General features: G+C 32.0%; 2 protein-coding genes across 2 annotated transcripts; both read left to right on the top strand.

Moving 5' to 3' along the window:
• Nucleotides 1-8,004: 8,004 nt before the first annotated feature.
• Nucleotides 8,005-14,951, top strand: LOC123658678 (protein takeout-like). Its single transcript, XM_045594033.1, has 5 exons — nucleotides 8,005-8,065; nucleotides 11,112-11,331; nucleotides 12,917-13,050; nucleotides 13,985-14,140; nucleotides 14,803-14,951. The coding sequence occupies exons 1-5, from the start codon at nucleotides 8,005-8,007 to the stop codon at nucleotides 14,949-14,951; spliced, it is 720 nt and encodes a 239-aa protein (XP_045449989.1).
• A 2,838-nt stretch (nucleotides 14,952-17,789) lies between these two features.
• LOC123658679 lies at nucleotides 17,790-18,568 on the top strand. The gene is made up of 3 exons (XM_045594034.1): nucleotides 17,790-17,922; nucleotides 18,019-18,174; nucleotides 18,414-18,568. The coding sequence occupies exons 1-3, from the start codon at nucleotides 17,790-17,792 to the stop codon at nucleotides 18,566-18,568; spliced, it is 444 nt and encodes a 147-aa protein (XP_045449990.1).
• The last annotated feature ends 1,701 nt before the right edge of the window (nucleotides 18,569-20,269 follow it).

Consider the following 20,269-nt stretch of genomic DNA (forward strand, 5'->3'; position numbering starts at 1 on the left):
AGTTAATCTTTTAATAATCTCTAAACAACTGATGCCAAAAATTTATATGTTATATTTTTGCCTATCTTTACCTTCGCCGTAATCTATACAATCGGAAACTAAATTTGGCATCGTTTGAGTTGATACTGAAAACTAAGACAGTTTTATCCTGAAATCCAGCATGGTTCATTTGATAGAGAGGATGAAAATAAAAATACGTACTTAGCTAAATTGTTACGTTTCACATTATAATTCTCAAGTTTTATCACATAAATATTGAGAAATAAGAAAAGAAGATTGATCAGCTTTTACAATTTCTAAATTAAAGATTCATGTCAGTGAAAACTGTAATCCGCACAACTCTCGGTGGTGTAAATATTAATTGATGAAAGTTAAATAAAATGCAAAGGTGGCATTAATCAAGTTTAAAAGTAAAGTTTATTTTAAAACAAACTTTGTTCTTTTATTTCTTTTTTTGCTACATCTCTATTATATCATGTTTAGATCACAATATTTTTATACTTTATATTTAAAAAAATCCATTAAACCCAATACATGCCTGATTCAGTATAAAATTACAGGATTAATTTAAAAAAAAACACCATATTACACAAAAATTTATTGTAATCTATTCATATTTTAAAATTACAACATGTCAAAGTTTGTATTTGAGAGACATAAATATAACTGCTGCTCTCTCTCTCTCTCTCTCTCTCTCTCTCTCTTTCTCTTTCTCTCATACACATACGTAAAAACACACACAGGCAAACACACATAGCCATAGAAACAAACACGCCTGCAATGTACATTTCTAAGTACAAATGCGAAGGGTAAAAATTCAAGCAATTAAAGCTATGACGTGCTTTATGTAGTAACTGCCTCGGCTTTCTTTGATTTATTTGTTCTAAATTATATTTACAAATTAAATTTTTGTTACTGAATTGCTTTAAGTCATTAAGTGATTCAGATATATTATATAATATAATAGCTCATTTATTTACACTTACGCAGTGAAAAATCATCATCATCATCACTTCAGCCTATCACAGTCCACTGCTGGATATACGCAAGTTCGCGCGAGAAATGGTGTAAACTCATGTGCGTTGCCCATAGTCACCACGCTGGGCAGGCGGGTTGGTGATCGCAGGGCTGGCTTTGTCGCGCCGAAGACGCTGCTGCCCGTCTTCGCCTTTCTCTCTGTATTTCAAAGTCAGAAATTGGATGGTCATCCCGCCATCGGTTGGCTTTATAAGTTCCAAGGTGGTAGTGGAACAGTGTTATAACTTAGTTGCCTCTTACGACACCCCCGGGAAGAGAGGGGGTGGGCTATATTATAGCTTAGTAAAAACTGAGTAAAAAATCACATGCATCCAAATTTACCACAAAAACTAAATACAATAATTATATCAGATTGTTAACCAATCCCACGTCTACCCAAGCTTAAGAGGCCTAAAATGTCAAATTGTTCTAGTATATTAAATTAATTTGAGAATATATACCGAATGGAAAAAAAATACACACACACACACAAACAGTTGATATTTTGTCAGTGGCATATGCGCAAACCGCGCGAAGAGAACGTTATTCTGAATATTTAATTATGTATATTTACATATATTCAGAATAGAAAGAATATTTATTATTCCTATTACAATAACACAGAAATTTATGGTTCGATGCAAAACTAGAAGCTTAAAGATAGGTTTATACCTACTGCAATATGAGTTAGTACATTAAGTAAAAAAAAAACATAATGATAAAACAAAATAATTATGTTTGTTTGCAAACGAAATAAAAACGGACTTCAGTTAAAATAACCAGTAATACAATGAAGGTAGACGTAAAAATAAGCAAGTAAATACGCATATTGGAGGTAGCTTTAATAGCACTTGTCAGATTTCGATCAAATTTAAACGAAAACACAAGACCAAACCAACTTTTGATTTATAAAAGAGTAAGAATCATCAACTTTCACTTCAGAACCAACACATATGAAAAAAAAACTTTGTTCAATTCACTTAAAACACTTGTTATATATAAATAATCGTATATTTTTTAACCGACTTCCAAAAAAGGAGGAGGTTCTCAATTCGACTGTATTTTTTTTTATGTATGTTACATCTGAACTTTTGACCGTGTAGACCGATTTCGACAATTTTTTTTTAATCGAAAGGTGGTGTGTGTCAATTGGTCCCATTCAAATTTATTTGAGATCTAACAACTACTTTTCGAGTTATATCTAATAATGCGTTTTTACTTGACGCTTTTTTCGTCGACCCACGTTCTATTATACCGCATAACTTTCTACTGGATTCCCCTGTGCTAATTAAAAAGAAAACTGTTTTACTATAAATTTAATCAAATCTCGCATAAATTATAGCGGCACTATATCCACACATGTTTAGCAGGTAAATGGGTAAGAGTCCATTGTCAGGATCCCAACGTACACAAAGCACAAACGCCTATATAAATTGTTTTTTATTGACTCAGCAGAAGTCTATTATGGAAGTCTCTAGCCCAGAGGAGCTGCAGGGTATGTCAGACTCGCACCGACTAAAACCCCTGGGGTGTTCGCTCTTCTCGTCTAGGGCGAGATCATGGGGACGCTTTGCACTTTCGCGTTTCCACCGGCGATCACCCAAAATAGGGCTCGCCGCAATAAGCAACTCCGGAGAGACTTTCTCAAACAATAAGGTCGATTCTCTCCTCGGAACCGTGCAATGTGGACGATAGATCCCCCGTTCGTCGTTTGTTGATCCAGCGTTACGGTAGCAGATTGGCTAACAATAAGTCAGACCAGCACCGCCCACCGCGCCTTCCGCGAAGAATCGGGAGCGAATTCGAACCTTGTTCTAGCTTCCGTTCTACCGCTTCCTACCGCAGCATAACGTCGCTGCAGGAAGTGGAAACATCGTTCAAATTCTTCCGACTGCCGACCATAGCTTTGAACACAAATTGTTGCTAGCATTTCTTCTGACATCGTTTTTTCTCACTCTTAATTTTAAACTTTAATGACAGCCACCCAGACGTAGAATAATTTGACTAAAGAGATTAATAATAAAGTAGAAGCAACTCGTAGGAACCGGTTTTTGACATCGGAGAGTATATCGCATACATAATATATATTTTTCTGAATATAAATTTAGTAACTCAAACTAAATTCAAATTTCTGTATTTTCTTGTACAAAATGCACCGAATAAATAAACATACCTATTTCAATTCTTAATATAGATAACGTAAATTATTTATTCTTAAAAATACTTTGAAATATCATCGAACACTCTTAATTCTATAGCAGGAATACAACGTTGAGTTTTTTCAACTTAAAAATTAATTAATCAAACTCATAAAAAAATTTACAATATTTTTTACTAACCACTCGTTACGCTTAATAACTGTACTAAAATTAACAAATGAAAAAGGCGCACGATGACGTCAATTGTCAAAATATATAGCTATTGTGTTAGGTACAAGTTAAGAATGAATCCTTATTAAAGAACAACAACAACGATTATCATAACTAACAACTCTTATTGTAAAAATATCACCATTTTTCATTTCGGAAGTAGCGTATAAATTTCAGTACCAAAGGAGAAGAATTAGAGCTTTGTATGTTAAGTTTCACTGCAAATTGAAAATATGTATGCAACGATTTTTGTCGTGATAATGTCTTATCAATCGATGAACACCGGCTGAACGCAAGAAAAAGTGTTACGTTCCGCCTGAGCCTGAGCGTGCATGCGAGAGCGCGGAACAAGCGATAGAGAAACAAGCGGAACAAGCGTTGGCTAATGACACACTGTTTTCTCGCATGGCGTCAGAGCTAGCAGTTTGAATAAATAAATGTTAATTTATCGAAATAATTGTAATTTTCAATAATTAATACATAATGATAATTCAGGGATCATAATTCAATTCATAAAAGTATGCAATTTTTTATAAATGTTTCTTTATGACGTTATCACGTAAAAGTATCGTCCGTAAACGACTTTAAAGACAACCAATATTTTTTTTACAGATATCTACCTAAACCACTGTGCACTTGTTCAAAAAAAATATAAACAGCATAAAATTTAACAATTGTTTAAACTACGACCTGACGACCTTCTTATCATTATAATTATATTTTTCTTTGTTTTTTTTTTGTGAGTATATCGATTTTGTTTTATTTTCTTATATCCCAACCTTGTCCTGACAATAAAGAAAAAGGCTACTCAATTTTGCAATTGTCCAGAAGTTATACGCTTATATACATTACGGCGATTATTTTTTTTATACATATATATATAGGTAGAAGCTGACATTTTTTTTATACGACCAGATCGGCAAACAACTGGAAAGCCTAATATGACGGCAAGCGGTTATCGTATCCTATAGTATGTACTCCTGCAACACCTGAAGCATCACAATCTTGCAATTTAGCTGTGATCTTCTGTAAGTTCAAGGTACATGCCTCGATACGGGATGATTTTGTTACTTATAAATTTAATTTTTTTTTTCTTGGGATTATTCCACGCGAACATAATATATATTGAAAATATCTGTAAGTATATAGTTTTTAGCTGTGAATTAAAAAATGCAACAAAAACTCGCACATGTAACCAGAAAATTCATTTAACAATTTTTATCAATCTTGTATATAAAATTCTCGTGGCCAACATCTATTTTTCATACCAATAACTTATAAGAGGGGGGGGGCTAATGGATTTATAAACTCTAATATAATTTAACCCTATTATAATTAAAAAAAAATTACGAAGATTCTATGAAGCTAGTAGATGCGGATGATATTTCACTTTTCATACAATGATTTTTGTATAACCTTTATTGTACTCGAACAATAAAATCTGCATATTTACAAAATATTATGTGTAATTCCGCTGACTGCTTTGTGGGTATTAAAATGTGTGTATTTAAAAAAATATTGAGATAAAGGTAGATGGAAAATAACATTAATTCACAAGGTATTACTATACTCATCAAAGACAGCACATACACGGTTCACACGGATATAATTCGGTCTCACTTCATAAATTATACCGTACGTTATTCTCCAGTTTGACACATTATTGTAAACTTAATTATTGATTGATTGTCGACAAAAAACCAAAGTTATAAGACATATGCAAAAGTCTAATAAGCTAAAGGGCGCAAATTGACAACTGTAGGAATATACGCCTTAGGAGACCAGTCCTTGGCAAGTGAAGCATAGGACGGTCCCAGCTAAGTCAAGTAACAATATAATTAAACTATCTATACTGTCCTCCTAATTAACTGAAAAAAGATGAAAGTTACAAGCTGGCGATGTTGACACCTTAAAAGCAGTTAAACAATACAAAATCGTTAGAATTACATAAAATTAAGTGTCATCCAATTTAAACTACATTACATTTAAAAAGTTTTCAACACTGGGTAAAAAAAATTATACATTCAAAGATGTATTTAAAAAATATTCTATGTATACATATTACACCAAAGTCGTTACTCGTTCAATTGATTTTTCTATCAAAAAATCATTTGTGCATTACAAATTTATATTAGATTTTATTTACTTGATATATTACATTTTATACATCAAGTAACAAATTCTTGAGTTTGTACCGTATAATTTTAATGATAACTTAATTTTTTGCTACATTATTAAGCATTTTTTTCACATATTACTATGTAACTTTTACAAGCAAATACAATCAGAGTAGTGGGATCTCTTAAAAAGCTTTTACGATACATCTTTTCGAAAAAAAATTGGATATTTCTTAACTATCATTGATATTCATTGCATACAATCTAAGTGATGTCGCCTGTTATTTTCTAAAAACTTTCCATCATAAAAAGCTTGTGATTTTCTATCAAGGTTCAATAACATATTAAATTAACTAAATTACCCCATACCTAATATTAAACAAAACATTATAATGTGTTATTACACATTAAAACAATATAATGCGCGTAATACTTAGTAAGATTGCATGTTATTTTGCGAAAAGCGAAAATAAACTGTAGTTTCTTATGATTATATTAGTTATATGCACTATTTTTCTAGTTATTCAAGTGAATTATTAATATATTATTGCTTATTTTCCAATTTGGAACGTTATTCTTTTAATTTGGATTTTAATTTAATCAGTTTTCAAAAACAGATTTTTTTTAATGAAATTATGAGGAAAATTAACAATAACGTGTTTAAGATTAATCATTTGATTGTAGTTAAAACAACATTCAACTAACTAACAACTCACAACCCACACTCAACCCACTAACTACTACTACTACTATAGCTTTATTACTTCTGAAACTGTTACAATAATTTTATATCATCAGCAAACAGTACACTGAAAAAAGTAATAATGGTCCTATAAGACCTACCTTAACTCACAGGCAGTTAACTAAAATTTTGCATTTTTAATCAAATGTTTATTATTTGTCCATTTTAATTTCTTCAGAAAATTAAATCTCCAGTACTTGCTGCAAACGCCTGAGAATAATCTTCACTCAAGATATAGCCTCGTTTTAAGGGGGATTTATTGGATTATCCTTGTAGAAGTTGGAAGTCAGAAGACAATAAAATATTTCTTAAATTAACACGAGAATGTTAATCATACTACTAACGATACTTCATAACTAAATTAACTTGTATGGACTAATAAAAAGGACGAACTCCTGGGGTTGTCAACCATAACAGAATCTGGTGGTAGGTTCGGAGAAAAATCAAGAAACTTCTTATAATTATATTAGAATCACATATGTTTACTTTATATAATTAACTTCGACCTTTTAACTGCTAGAAGATAGGAAATATTATAAATTGTTAGTAAACTACGCAATAATATTAACACTAAAATATGAAAATATTTCACGAGTATTAATAAAAAAGTTAATCAAATTAAAGAAAAACTAAAGGTCAGAACTAACTTAATTAAAATTAAATAGAAAAAAAATTAAGACGTTGCCAAACCTGCATTCTATTCACCCTACTATGTCATGCGTAACTTGCATCCACTTTGAATCAATATTTATATGCTATTTTATATAGGTATAAACTATGTCGAGAAGAAGTAGTAGAGAACAAATACACCGATTATATACGATATAGATAAACTTTTTATTTGAAAAGTGATAATATCGAAGTGTTATTTATTACAAAAATCTTATCCAGACATCTAAAAGAACCTTGCGAAACTCCTTATTACTTTTTCTAAGTGATGGTGGTTGAATTCGTGATGCTGATATATACAATTTCCACAAGTTTTATCAACTCAAGGTATAATTTTCCATAATGTCAATTCTGTTATCACAACTCAGAGTGCTTTTCTATCAAATTTACATCTAAGGTTACAGCATTATGTATATTGAACTCTAACTCACAGGATACACACTTCCTTAGTATTGTTTGAATAAATATTTAAGACGCAATCTTTCATTGTGATAAAATTTCGAGTAAGCAATATACTCGTATGCATAGAGCGTTAGTAGCGAATCAACATGTGAATAATGTAAATTAAAGAATAAAAAAAAAAGATTGAATGAACGGAAATTAATATACCTATAGGGTACTTACTCACATGTTCTCATTTTCCGTATCCGTTAAAACCGTCTGTTTCTTTGTACGTGGTTAAAACGGATTGTTCTCTGCGGGACAAAAACAAATCCCATAATTAAAACCTTATAAAAACAATGTTAATTAGACGGACTTTAAATACTCTTATTGATTATAATTATGTCTGTACTTAACATCATAGCAAATACAGTCAATATGTATCTATTATTTTGTTTTATATACGAAGTTTGTATTTACTTAAGGGAGTCTACACAATGTCTAAATGTCTACACGGTACATATACCAAAATAACATATTTTTATAATATATGCTTCAGATGTTGCAGGCATCTATAAGCTACGGTGATCGCTTACTATCAGGTGAGCCGTACGCTTGTTTTCCGACCTACTTATATCAAAAAAAAGGCGACGAACAGGGGTGCGTAGGAGGCGCTACTTAATGCGCCTCCAGTAACGCCCCTGTGCCCATGTCGGGCTGGGATGGGAACCTGATCCTGCTAGACACAGCGTCGTCGGGATTGTTCAGAGGTGAGCCGGACAGTGCCCATGGAGGAGAAGTCTGACCTTTTCGCCGAGGCCAGCCTGTCGCTGAAGGGATCCTGTTGCCTGCAGATTCGGGACCCTCCAATTAAAGCGACCTGCGGGAGCCTTCTCCTGCAGGGGTTTTGGTAGGTATTACACCCCCAAATGCTGAAGTCGACATACGGTCTAGGAATGCCTACCCGGACATCCTGGATATCACCCGTAAATGGGTTCCCCTGCGATACCAAAAAAAAATTTTTTCCCTACTATGAGTAAGGACGCTATTATTTGCGGGAATCGAACCCGCAACCGCCAGCGCAACAGTCACAAATCAGAGCTGTGACCGTTTGTGCTAACGCGTAAGTACATATACAAAAGCTAAAATTACTTGAGCTCTACCTTTATAGGCTTCTACACATTGCGCGTTCTAAGCTGTTTGAATTTATTACTAAATTTTAAGGTGTTATTTCTTAAATTTAATAGAAATAATTATTATAAACAAAATTTAAAACTAATTACTGGTTGTGTAATACAATGGACATATTTATGGCTAATTATCTGGCAGTTAATTTAATACATCTGGTAGGTTTTGTGAGAAGATTTACATTTTTTGCTTTTAAGTAAATTGTATTATCATCATCATCTTCAAAGTTCAAAACTATATCCGCTACAGTTTTATTATAAGTCGTATAGATGATCTAAAAATATTATTTCTTATATTGTATTACAAAATATTTATTTTTTAATTAGTTATAGGTACTGTAGGTGTAGGATTTAAGAGAAGGAAAAGGATTTGATATTAATAAATATTGGAAATTAAATATGTCTTTATATGTAGGCAAACAAGTGAAATTGCAATTAAGCGTTTGGTCGGCCGGAAGGGATTACCGGACTCGTGCAACACCTTGAGCATCACAAGCGTATTACCGATTCTACCTCAGCAATAAAAAAAGCGTACTAGAGCGCTGTCTGCCTTACTAACATTACAAAAAACACATTAAATAACACTATTATTTGATTTTGATTAGTTTTAATTGTTTATTAAAAGTTTGAATTACTTTCCCACTTCGACAGCTCCAGATATTGAGCAAGAAACTTCCATTTCGTTACTTGATATTTTTAAGCATAAATTTAAAAACGATACCTGAAAAATAAATTTTACAAGCATCTTTTTTGTACCTAAAGTTTTACTAAATGGTAATTATTTAGAATAAATTGTTATTTATTCATGATATCATAAAGTAAGTAGGTACATATTATATAAATAACGTGTGTTCAACTGCTTGGGAACAATACGTTTTGAAACCACTACGAGATGTATCTTCAATTGTTGCCAATTTTATTAATTATATACTTAGCTAGTGGAGTATTATCAGGTAAGTAAAACAATTATGATAAAATAATTTTCTCAATGATTTAATTTTCACTTTTTTGTTTTACGTATTTTAAGGCTTCAGCTAATTAAATAAGAGAAAGAAGACTTTTCGCTAATCGATACGAGTTCTCTCTCTGCTTGTAAATAATGTTCATTTGAAAATGTTAATTATTGTATTTGCTTTGTGCTTGAGTTTACCAATTTCTTTATTTTAGTTAATTACATTCGAATGGGTGAAATATGTAGATTCATCTTGAGGTACGAGCTTTTCCAAGTTTTTATGCCGATCGTACAGCGCTTTGACACTATTTTGTGACATTACTCGTAGAATTCTAATAATATACATATACATTCCGATTATCTTCTTGTGTCGCTTTCTTTGTACATTATATCCGTGTTTCTATTGTAAAAACGAAAATGCTTCACGTACATCGAATCAAATATCGTTTTTTTTTCTGACAATTTTACCTAAATTCGAAATTACGGTGAATACAAAAGCGCCTTTAATAATATTTTCATTTTTTTCCGATTTTTCTACAAGGTTAAATTTATTCGCTGCCCTTAATAATATAGTACGTTTTTATATTTGTAATGACCAAGAATACATTACTTTCGAATAATTGACAACAGAATCTTGAACATGTTTATAACGTACATTTTTGTTAACAGTTCTTATGATTAATTTGACATAGATGGACACTTAAAAAACTTTTCAGAACGCTAATCATAAGGGAATGTTTTCAATAAGCTTCTTTACATTTAAATTTTGATATTCAAATGTCAGTTTTTTACTTTTTTCTTGTTCACAAAATTCCTAACTGTTTGTAGATATTTGTATTGTATTATTTAAGTAACTTATAACCAATATGTAAATCGAATTTAAAAAATATAATTATTCTCTATCCCGCCAATAATATAAATTCGAAAGTTTTTGAGGTTTGATAAATGTTTGTTTGGTAATGAATATGCTTATGTGCTATTTTGAATGTCTAGCTATATGTATAGATATGGCTGGACATTCAAAATAGCACATAAGATAGAAGTTTTTAAACCGCGACCAACAACGCCGAAATGTCTGGAATTGTCAAATATAAATCGCGGTAGTACATAGGATTTTTTGTCTAGACATTCTCAAGAGATAGAAAATTACACGAAGGAAACCGCAAGGCAGTAACAAATGAACAAACATTTTCAATATTAGAATGAACATAGCCAAAAAAAAACGATAAAAATATTTGAATGAATACAATAAGAAAATATACAGTCCTTTGCTGGACATAGGCCTCCACAAGTTCGCATAACAATGGAGTGAACTCATGTGTTTTGCCCATAGTCACCATGCTATGCAGGCAAATTGGTGACCGCAGGGCTAGCTTACTTATTATATAGCTTACTTAACTTATTATTATTTTTCTTTAATTAAAAAACATCATCAATCATGAATTAGATATAGAAAACATTAAAATCGTGAATTCTTGTTAATAATGCCATTTTCAATGAGTTTTGCAGAGGATTTTGATATATTTTCAAGGAGAATTACTATACTAACAATAGCAACAAAAACATAGTGCGGTGTATATTAATAAACATTAAATTCAGAAATAATTGGCACTTGTTGAATTTATATAAAAGGCAAGTTTTAAATTTGAAACAGTAATTTTTAACGATATGTTTTAGCTAGCCTATTTGCACCATGCAAAGTAAGCGATTCGTCTTGTCTAGAGCTAACGGTAAATGCTGCACTACCTCGGATACTTACTGGTATACCAGAACTCGGAGTGGACAGCGCTGATCCTCAATTCAATGATGTTATTGAAGTAAAGTTGCCTACATTAAAATTGCTACTGTTCAACAGTACTCTTACTGGATTTAAAGATTGTAGACTATCAAATATAACGTAAGTAAGCTGTTACCATTTAAATTTCCTCCATCAAAATAAGTCAAACTGAAGTAATCTTATATATAAAATACCTGTTACAATACGCCTCCGAAACGGCTGAACCGATTTTTTACGAAATGTTGTGTGCATATCGGGTAGTCTGAGAATCGGCCAACATCTATTTTTCATACCCCTAACATATATGGCAAAACAACGTTTGCGGGTTCAGCTAGTAAATATATAATATCTTAATTAATATTTATCCTTTGGATATTAAGATGAACAATAAAACTGTAATTGAGTTGCTCTGAAAAGAGAGTTATTTTATTTTTTTATTTTATCATATAAAGTAATTTTACAAAACATTATTTAATTTTAAATTATTAACCTGAAAAGAGAAACAACATTTAAAGCTTCACCAGTTCTTATAATAACTATTATTTAAGTATTTACAATAACAATATAATTCTCACAATCGCTTAGTATGAAATAACAGCTACATAGCAACCTATTCTCAGATCAAATCTACGTCAAAAAACAATTACAAATTATATTATTAACTACTTAAATGAAGTGTCACACACTTTAAACTAATAAAATGAAGTTAGGTACTCGAATTCGTAGCTTAGTAAAGATTGTTGTGTTTTCGACTTTGAAAATGAACGGAGTCTTGGTTATGATAGATCACAAATAAATTTTTCCGACCGTCGAACTTCTAAGCGAACTATTTTTTCTGTCATGAATATATTTTTTTTAATCTTTCTTTTATAGAAACCTTGTCATGACGATATAGACACACAAAAAATATCCAATTTGATATAGTCGTTCTGAAGTCATGCCCGTATCTTATACTATTAAACGAGCAATTCTTGTATATGGGTGTGTGTGTGTGTGTGTATGTATAATCTGAATCTCGGAAACGGCTTCAACGATTTTCATGAAATTTAGTATGCAGGGAATTTCGGGGGAGATAAATAAATCTAGCTAGGATGTCGATGTCGTTTTATCCCAGTTTTTAGACAATTAAAAAATATTGTTAGAATACGAAGGTAAATTTCGCACTGGTCAGTAAGAATGTAATAGCTCAGGTGAGAAACCGAATCGGGTGCGATTGAAAAGACCATGGTTCAAATCCTTGGTCGATTATAATTTTTTCTTTTTTTTTTTTTTCGAATTGCACTCGGTATTTTTTATTTAATAATGTATGTAAAAATGTTATTCATATTTTATCATTATTATTTATTAATTTTTTTCTTTGATTTTTTATATTTATTTAAATTGTTTATCATTGTCGGTAAAAAAAATATTATTCATATTTTATAAATGATGATTTCCAAGAAACACGATTTACTAAAAATACCAAGCTAAGCTCGGTCACCCAGGTAGATACTATACATTTAAGCTATTCATTAATATTTATTTAAAGATGGAGACTGTATTACTCTTGACTGTATTAAATTATCTTTTATTCTACAAAAGATGTTTAATTAAGAATATTAGCTTCATTTGTAAGAATTTGTATAACTAGTTTTAAAAACAAAACTCATAAAATAAATTAGCTGTAATTATAATATTTTTTAAGGTAAACTTATAATTTATTCAGATTCAACGAGGACATGACAAGCGTGCACTGCAACGCTTATTGCCCTTCATTTAATCTACATGGTCAGTACGATATGATCGGACAACTTATCTCATTACCTATTCAAGGAAATGGAGATTTTTCATTTCATACAGGTAATTGTTGAATATACTAAAAATATTCTAAGGTAAAATATATGTTACATTTACGTCCTTGCTTTAAATTATTTGTATTTATCAAAAATACTTATAACAACAGTAAGTTGTTAATTGTGCCAATCCCATTTCTATTAACAATTTGTATAAGCTGTTGGCAGAAATAACTTTTCCCATATACATATTTAATTACTTAGTAAAAGATGAAAAAGGAGACGAGATAAAGTGCACTCCTAATATAAAATATTTATTTTATAGAGAATTGTCTGAAGCATCTCCTATTATATGATTTTATTGTCATTCATTATGATTTAACATCGTCCCAGTTACCTGATTCAGTGTATAATTATTATGACGGCCCCACATACCATCAATACCGCCATTGCGGGGTCGATTCCCGCTCGGGATATCTGTATTTGTACGGATATTTCTTTCCTGTCTGGTTATCTATCCTTATGGGTCTCCCCACCATGTCTCGGAGAGCATGTTAAGCAGTCGGTTCTGGTTGTTATCATAGACACCGTTAATCATAGTAGAGAATATTCTCTATCATCTCCGCGAACCCGCAGAGGAGCATCGTGGTCGATTAAGCTCCTACCCTTCTTCTATATGGAGAAATATGTATCTATATCTATAGTATATACCAGTAGTATGTTATACGCTGAATCGTGATAATGAATAAGTATATATGTAATATAAATAGTTTTTATTAATTTCATTCTTTCACTTTTTTATATGATTAGGGTTAATAAATTGATACAACGTGATCAACTTGGTTGTTCACTCATTAAATTATGCAGTAACTGATGACCTCATTTTAAGACTAAAACTTTGTTTATTTGCTATCAAATTGAAAATAAAAATCCCAGAAAAATTCTTAGTATTTTTTTTTAATAAATCTTAAAAATAAATTACATAAAATTCTTACTTACAGGATTATTTCTTGTGACCGTTGATACTCAACTAGAAAAAAATAAAGGGAACGATGGAAAAACTCATTTTTTAATAAAAAAATTCAAAGTGAATAGTGTACCAACAAAACCTATTACATATGAATTTACAAACTTGTTCAACGGTAAAAAAGAACTAGGTAAGTATACAGTAAAAAAAAATTGCCAAGACAAAATAAAATTAATAAAAATTATTAAAAATATTTCATTAAAATTGTATGTTTAAATCTCATACTATAGGTATCAATATCTTAACATGAACGAAAGGTTATAGCTGGTCATTATGTTTTCTACATTTTCACACAATTTGTTATGAAGCATAATAAAAAAGGAGAACTTTAAACTTAAATTTCACTGAGGTATTGAATATCCTCCTCAAAATCTGGAGCACGACTGAGGAAATACCTCGGACCTTAAAAAAATACTGCTTTCAGGCAGTATTGTAATACTGTGGCGATTAAGGTGACCTGAGCTCCTAGGGGATAGTAGCGTTGGCAGAGCGCTTGCGATACTTTTGGTGTTGCGGGCGTCTTCGGCAAATAAGCTACGGTAATCGCGTACGCTTATTTGCAGCCCTAGTTGTTTTGAAATTAAAATTAAAATGAATTGAAACTACATATATATATTTATCAGTTGATGGAGCTCAAAATTAACCTATAAGTAAGACTACAAATTTTAAAATGGGACACTTAAAAAATCCAAGCGTGCTATCAAAAGATTAAAATAAATCGTTATACTGCTTATATTTGCTGCAAACTGGATTACACTATTTTTTAAACTTTTATTGTTTGTTTGTCTACAGCGGATGCCATTCACAAGTTTGCTAATGACAACTGGCTAAAAATCACAAGCTTAATCCAATACCCTATTTGGTATAAATCTCTTGATACACTATCAAAAAGTGTCAACAAATACCTAGAATACGTCGCAGTGGAAGATTCCCTAATTTAGACATGTTATTTTAACCAAATACACAAAAGATGATTCTCAATTCATTTTTGTCATGTGAAAATTTCACCAATTATGTAAAATTGTACATGGGATGAATAGGAATTACGGAAATTGGTATTTATTATAACAATAATTGTATTTTCTATAATATTGTAACGTTTAAGCATAATAATCCTGTTAGCATTTTAAAAATGTTAGTTCCTAAAAATAGAAAATCAAAATAAAACGAAAACTAAAGAAGGTAGTTTTTTTTCACACCCGCTATAAACAAATAATACTCAATTTTGTGTATTCAACATGATCCATAATCTATACTATATAATTTTAACACTATATAATTCAGGAACTTATTGATTACTTATGATCACTGACGCTCTATAACAACATGTTTTCCGCTAAAACAACCTAAAACGGCTCTTAAGTAATAACCCAAAAGCCCGTGAGGGCCAATCCCTCGTCATTTTATAAAAGCTGAAAGATTCTCAGCGCATGCTCCCAACACAAGTTGATACGATGGCCCAATATGAACTTTAACTCGTAGCTACTTTAGCAGATACCGATACCAGGTACCAAAGGCGTACCAGGGCAAGTAACTTACGTCATTTCTGTTCGAAGTAACATTAGATATCAAGTTAACCAGAACCACTAACTTTTGTACCTAAACTTACGTCATAGTATAAAACTGAACTTCATACGTGTTACTTAGGTACCTATTAGAAGATTTTTCTTCAGTAGCCGATCAATTTCAGCAGCTGGTCAGTAAGTTAGTTGTTTAAGTTAGTTGGTATCTGCCAAAGTAACCATGAGTTAAGCTTCATATAGGCCATTGATTCTATCAGTGTTGGGAGCATGCACTGAGAAATTTTCAGCTTTTCTGAAATGACGAAAGTCTGACCCTCCTGGGCTCTCGGTCTATAGTCGATATATATATTAGACGATATTATGAGTCAGACAAATAATATATTTATATTATTATTGTATAACTATAGATTAGTGTTAGTTAAAATGCATAATTATGCACATATGAAAAACCTGAGTTGTTATGATTCTTTCCACTACAATTATCTGACCAAAGATGTATATCTGTGTTACTATTTTCTGCATCTTTTGTTATATAATAGTACAAACAGCCATGGCAACTTCATTGAATCCTCTTTTTGTAACCCTCTCCCACATATAGCACATTCCTAGCTTTTATCACATGTCAAATGTGAAATTAACCAGTGATAACTTGCGTTTGTAATAAAAGAGTCAGTTACACAATTGGGTTTTAAAATAATTTAGAATTAGAAACAGGTGTCTTTATTATGGCAAAATGTGGCAAAAAAATATGACTTGAAAAAAATCACCAGACCTATAAATTCTAAATTCAATTATGTAAAAATTTAAAATTGCTAAAAACAATTTTCTCTTTTCTCGTTACTGCCGTCGATATGCCAAACGTGAGAAAATGGCCAGATAGAGAAGATCGTAAGAGATGAGATAATAACATCTTCGCAAAAAGAATACAAACTACACATTCCATTCTCATAAAGCGTAAAAAAAGAACAAATAAGAGCAAACGTACACGAAAATCATTTTCTGTGTTGTTGTATGTTATAAATTAAAATATTTAATATTAAATACGATACTACATGTGAATATACATTTATGTACATTCTTTATATCAATAATTAATAAAATAAGGTTTTTTATTTGTTGTATAATTTACTTAAAAATACACGCCTCAGTTTCGAATGCACTATTTTAGGATTGTTGATTTTGTTAGCTTTTCATCATAATCGGAAGTGCACCCCGGGTAGACGTTATTGCCACATAAGCCATTGGAGTAGGCGCTCAGGTTTTTGACCGTGTTAGCAAAAATCTTCCGCGTTGTAACTTTGACGAGCGTTCACGTTATATTAGTAAAACTCTGTTGAATATTTTTATTACTGATTAAGATTTCAATAAATTTTGTGTTGGTTGGCATACATTGGGGCACCGCGATGCTCAGCGACGACAAGTCCTGGACGGCGATGGTCTCCTTCTGCGAGATAGTAATGTCCTAGAAGGAGAACGACGAGCGGATGAGAGAGGAGGCCACCGACGAGGCTTCCGTCCGCAGGCGACGAACGGGGGTGCGTAGGAGGCGCTACTTAATGCGCCTCCAGTAACGCCCCTGTGCTCGTGTCGGGCCGGGATGGGAACCCGGTCCTGCTAGACATGGCGTCGTCGGGATTATTCGAAGGTGAGCCGGATAGTCGGAAATTTAATATTATAAAACCTTGACTACCTAATACCAATAAATTAAATTACTTGTCGCTTTCAATTTTCTGTGACGTATATTCAAATTTTATTGCTTGCCAAAGTGACAATATCAAGCGCCTCCTTCCATTGTTATTGGAAATTTTTACATATCTCGCATTAGTATATTCGTCATTCATCACCATCATCGTTTCAGCCTATTGCAGTCCACTGCTGGACATAGGCCTCCACAAGTTCGCGCCAAAAATGGCGCGAATTCATGTGTGTTGTACATAGTCACCACGCTGGGCAGGCGGGTTGATGACCGCAGGACTGGGTTTGTCGCACCAAAGACGCTGCTGCCCGTCTTTGCCCTATGTATTTCAAAGCCAGCAGTTGGATGGTTATCCCGCCACCGCTCGGCTTTTTAACTTCCAATGTGGTAATGGAACTGTGTTGTCCCTTGATCACCTCATACGATACCCACGATAAGAGAGGGGGTGACTATATTATTTAGTGCCGTAGCCACATACAACAAGTAAACAAGAAATATTTTCGGCATTGGCTTAAATGAACTCTTCAAACGAATATGTAAGAAACATTATTTATTTCAGAATGGATTCGAATTTCAAACACTTCGCTTACGATTGGAACTGCCCAAAACTCACGGCAAATGGTCGGTATGAAATGAAAGGACATATTGGAACATTAGCTTTGGAAGGAAATGGAGACTTTCAATTTATCGCAGGTACGTAAGAAAATGGAATAGAAAATTGTTTGAAAAAATATTTCTATGTGTATGATGTGTGGTTATTAATGAACCGATTTTTTTGTTTCTTTACAGGACGGTTCCTTGTCAACATGGAATGTGATGTCGAAAAAGTGAAAAGGAGCGATGGAAAAACTCTTGTGTTTATTAAAGATTTTAAGTTTGTTGCAACACCTCTCACTCAAATATTTTACAATTTTAAAAATCTGTTCAATGGACGTGAAGATTTAGGTAAGAATTTTATAATACATTATATACATATATACTCAACTATTATGCAAAAGTTTATAATCATTTCACACCTATATATACAGACTATTTTTCTGATTTTCAATAAGTAATATATATAATAAGAATAATAGCTATAAAAGTAAAAAGTTTTATAATTTCAGCACAAATTTTTATGAAACATAATTTATCAAATTAATTAATAATCTATTAAGACTGTTTAATGCTCGATTGTATTACAGCGGAAGCAGTTCACAAGTTTGCTCGAGAAAACTGGAAAGCCATCGCCGAATTTGTCCAGGATCCTATCTGGGATGGTTCTTTAAAAGGAATTTTTAAGAACATTAATAAATACCTAGAAACTTCCCCTCTTGAAGATACTTTAATCAACAGTTAACTATTTTTTTCACGTAACCTAACATTTCGAGAATTAATATGTATGTGTGTTCACCTTAAAGGTTAAAAATAATTGTGTTTGCTCGCAAACGAAATAAACCAACTTCAATTACATACACAAGTCATACCGTAATTAGACGAAGAAATTGTCAAGTAAATAAGATTACTCAAAAATTTGCCATCAGATCTCGATTAAATTTAAATGGAACTACAAGACAAGCATCACCTTTCGATTAAAACAAGAATCATCAAATCAGTATACCCAGTGGAAGGTTATTTTTATTTATTTTTATTTATTTTGTTTTATTAGGAAAGCATACAGTGATACATTTTAACAATTGCTTTAAAAAAAGGAAATATCTAAGCACCATTTAGTTGCTTTCGCAAGTACAAATCTATTATTTTGAATGCTTTTAAAATTTAAAAATTTACGACAGTTAAAAATTTAAAAAAAAAAAATTAAAAAAAAAAATCCAGCATGAAATTAACTACATACACTTATTTTTTTTTTAAATGAACTTTAAATAAGGAAAAGAGGTTTATGATACCATATCGAACCAGTGTCTTGCCAATTTAGTTCTAATTGTTTTTACAGAAGTGTTGAATAGGTCAAAGTCGGGGAAGTCATTCAGCTTATTGATTTGATCTGCGGACCTCAAAAGAAAGGAGTTTTGCCTATAGTTTGCCGAGCAACTAGGGACATGTAAATAGTTGAGGGGATGTCTTAATGATCTTTTAGGTAGTTTTAGGTAAATTTTGCTAAGAAGATCGGGAGAATCTAATTCACTTTGCGCTATCCTGGTCAACGATGTAATGTCTGCTATTTTACGCCTTTCATGCAACGGTAATATATGATGTCTTTTGCATCTATGTTCGTAACATTCGTCAAACTTGTTAGACTTGAACTGAAGATATCTCATGAATTTACGCTGGATTGTTTCTAACCTATTGATGTATACAACATATTGTGTAACAGTATTCGAGTATGCTACGCACATATGAGCAATAAAGGATCTTGACAAGCTTAATACTATTAAATTGAGTGCTTTGGCGTAGAATGAACCCCATTGACTTATTCGCTTTTTTTACAATATTGTTTATATGGTACTCATACGTCAGCTTAGAGTCATGAGTAACGCCTAAGTCTCGTATTTCATTTACTACTTTAAGCTCCTGCTGTCTTAGTAGATATTTAAATTTGATGTTATTGATTTTACGTGAAAATGTGATCGAAAAGCATTTTGCGACGTTTATATCTAATTTATTTATGAAACAATAATTTTCGAATCTTAAGAGATCCTGCTGTAGAAGATGACAATCCTTTTCAATACGTACACTTTGAAAGATCTTCATGTCGTCAGCATAAAGTAGGAATTTTGAATGCTTGAAGCAAGAAGCTATATCATTTATGAAAATATTGAACAGCAATGGACCCAGCAGTGAGCCTTGTGGGACTCCAGATGGTACCCAGTTCCATGAAGACATATAGCCATTGAGAACAACAGCTTGAGACCTCATTTCAATGTAAGCTTTGAACCACCTGTATAAGTTTCCGTGAATACCAGCATCTAAAAGTTTTTTCAAGAGTATTTGATGATCAATACGATCAAAACATTTACTGTAATCAGTGAATACACAGTCAACCTGTGCACCTGAATCCATACTCAATGTAATATAGTCTGTAAAGAGCAGCAAATTGGAA

This window comes from Melitaea cinxia, chromosome 12, assembly GCF_905220565.1.
Source record: "Melitaea cinxia chromosome 12, ilMelCinx1.1, whole genome shotgun sequence".
Classification (NCBI taxonomy): Eukaryota; Metazoa; Arthropoda; class Insecta; order Lepidoptera; family Nymphalidae; genus Melitaea; species Melitaea cinxia.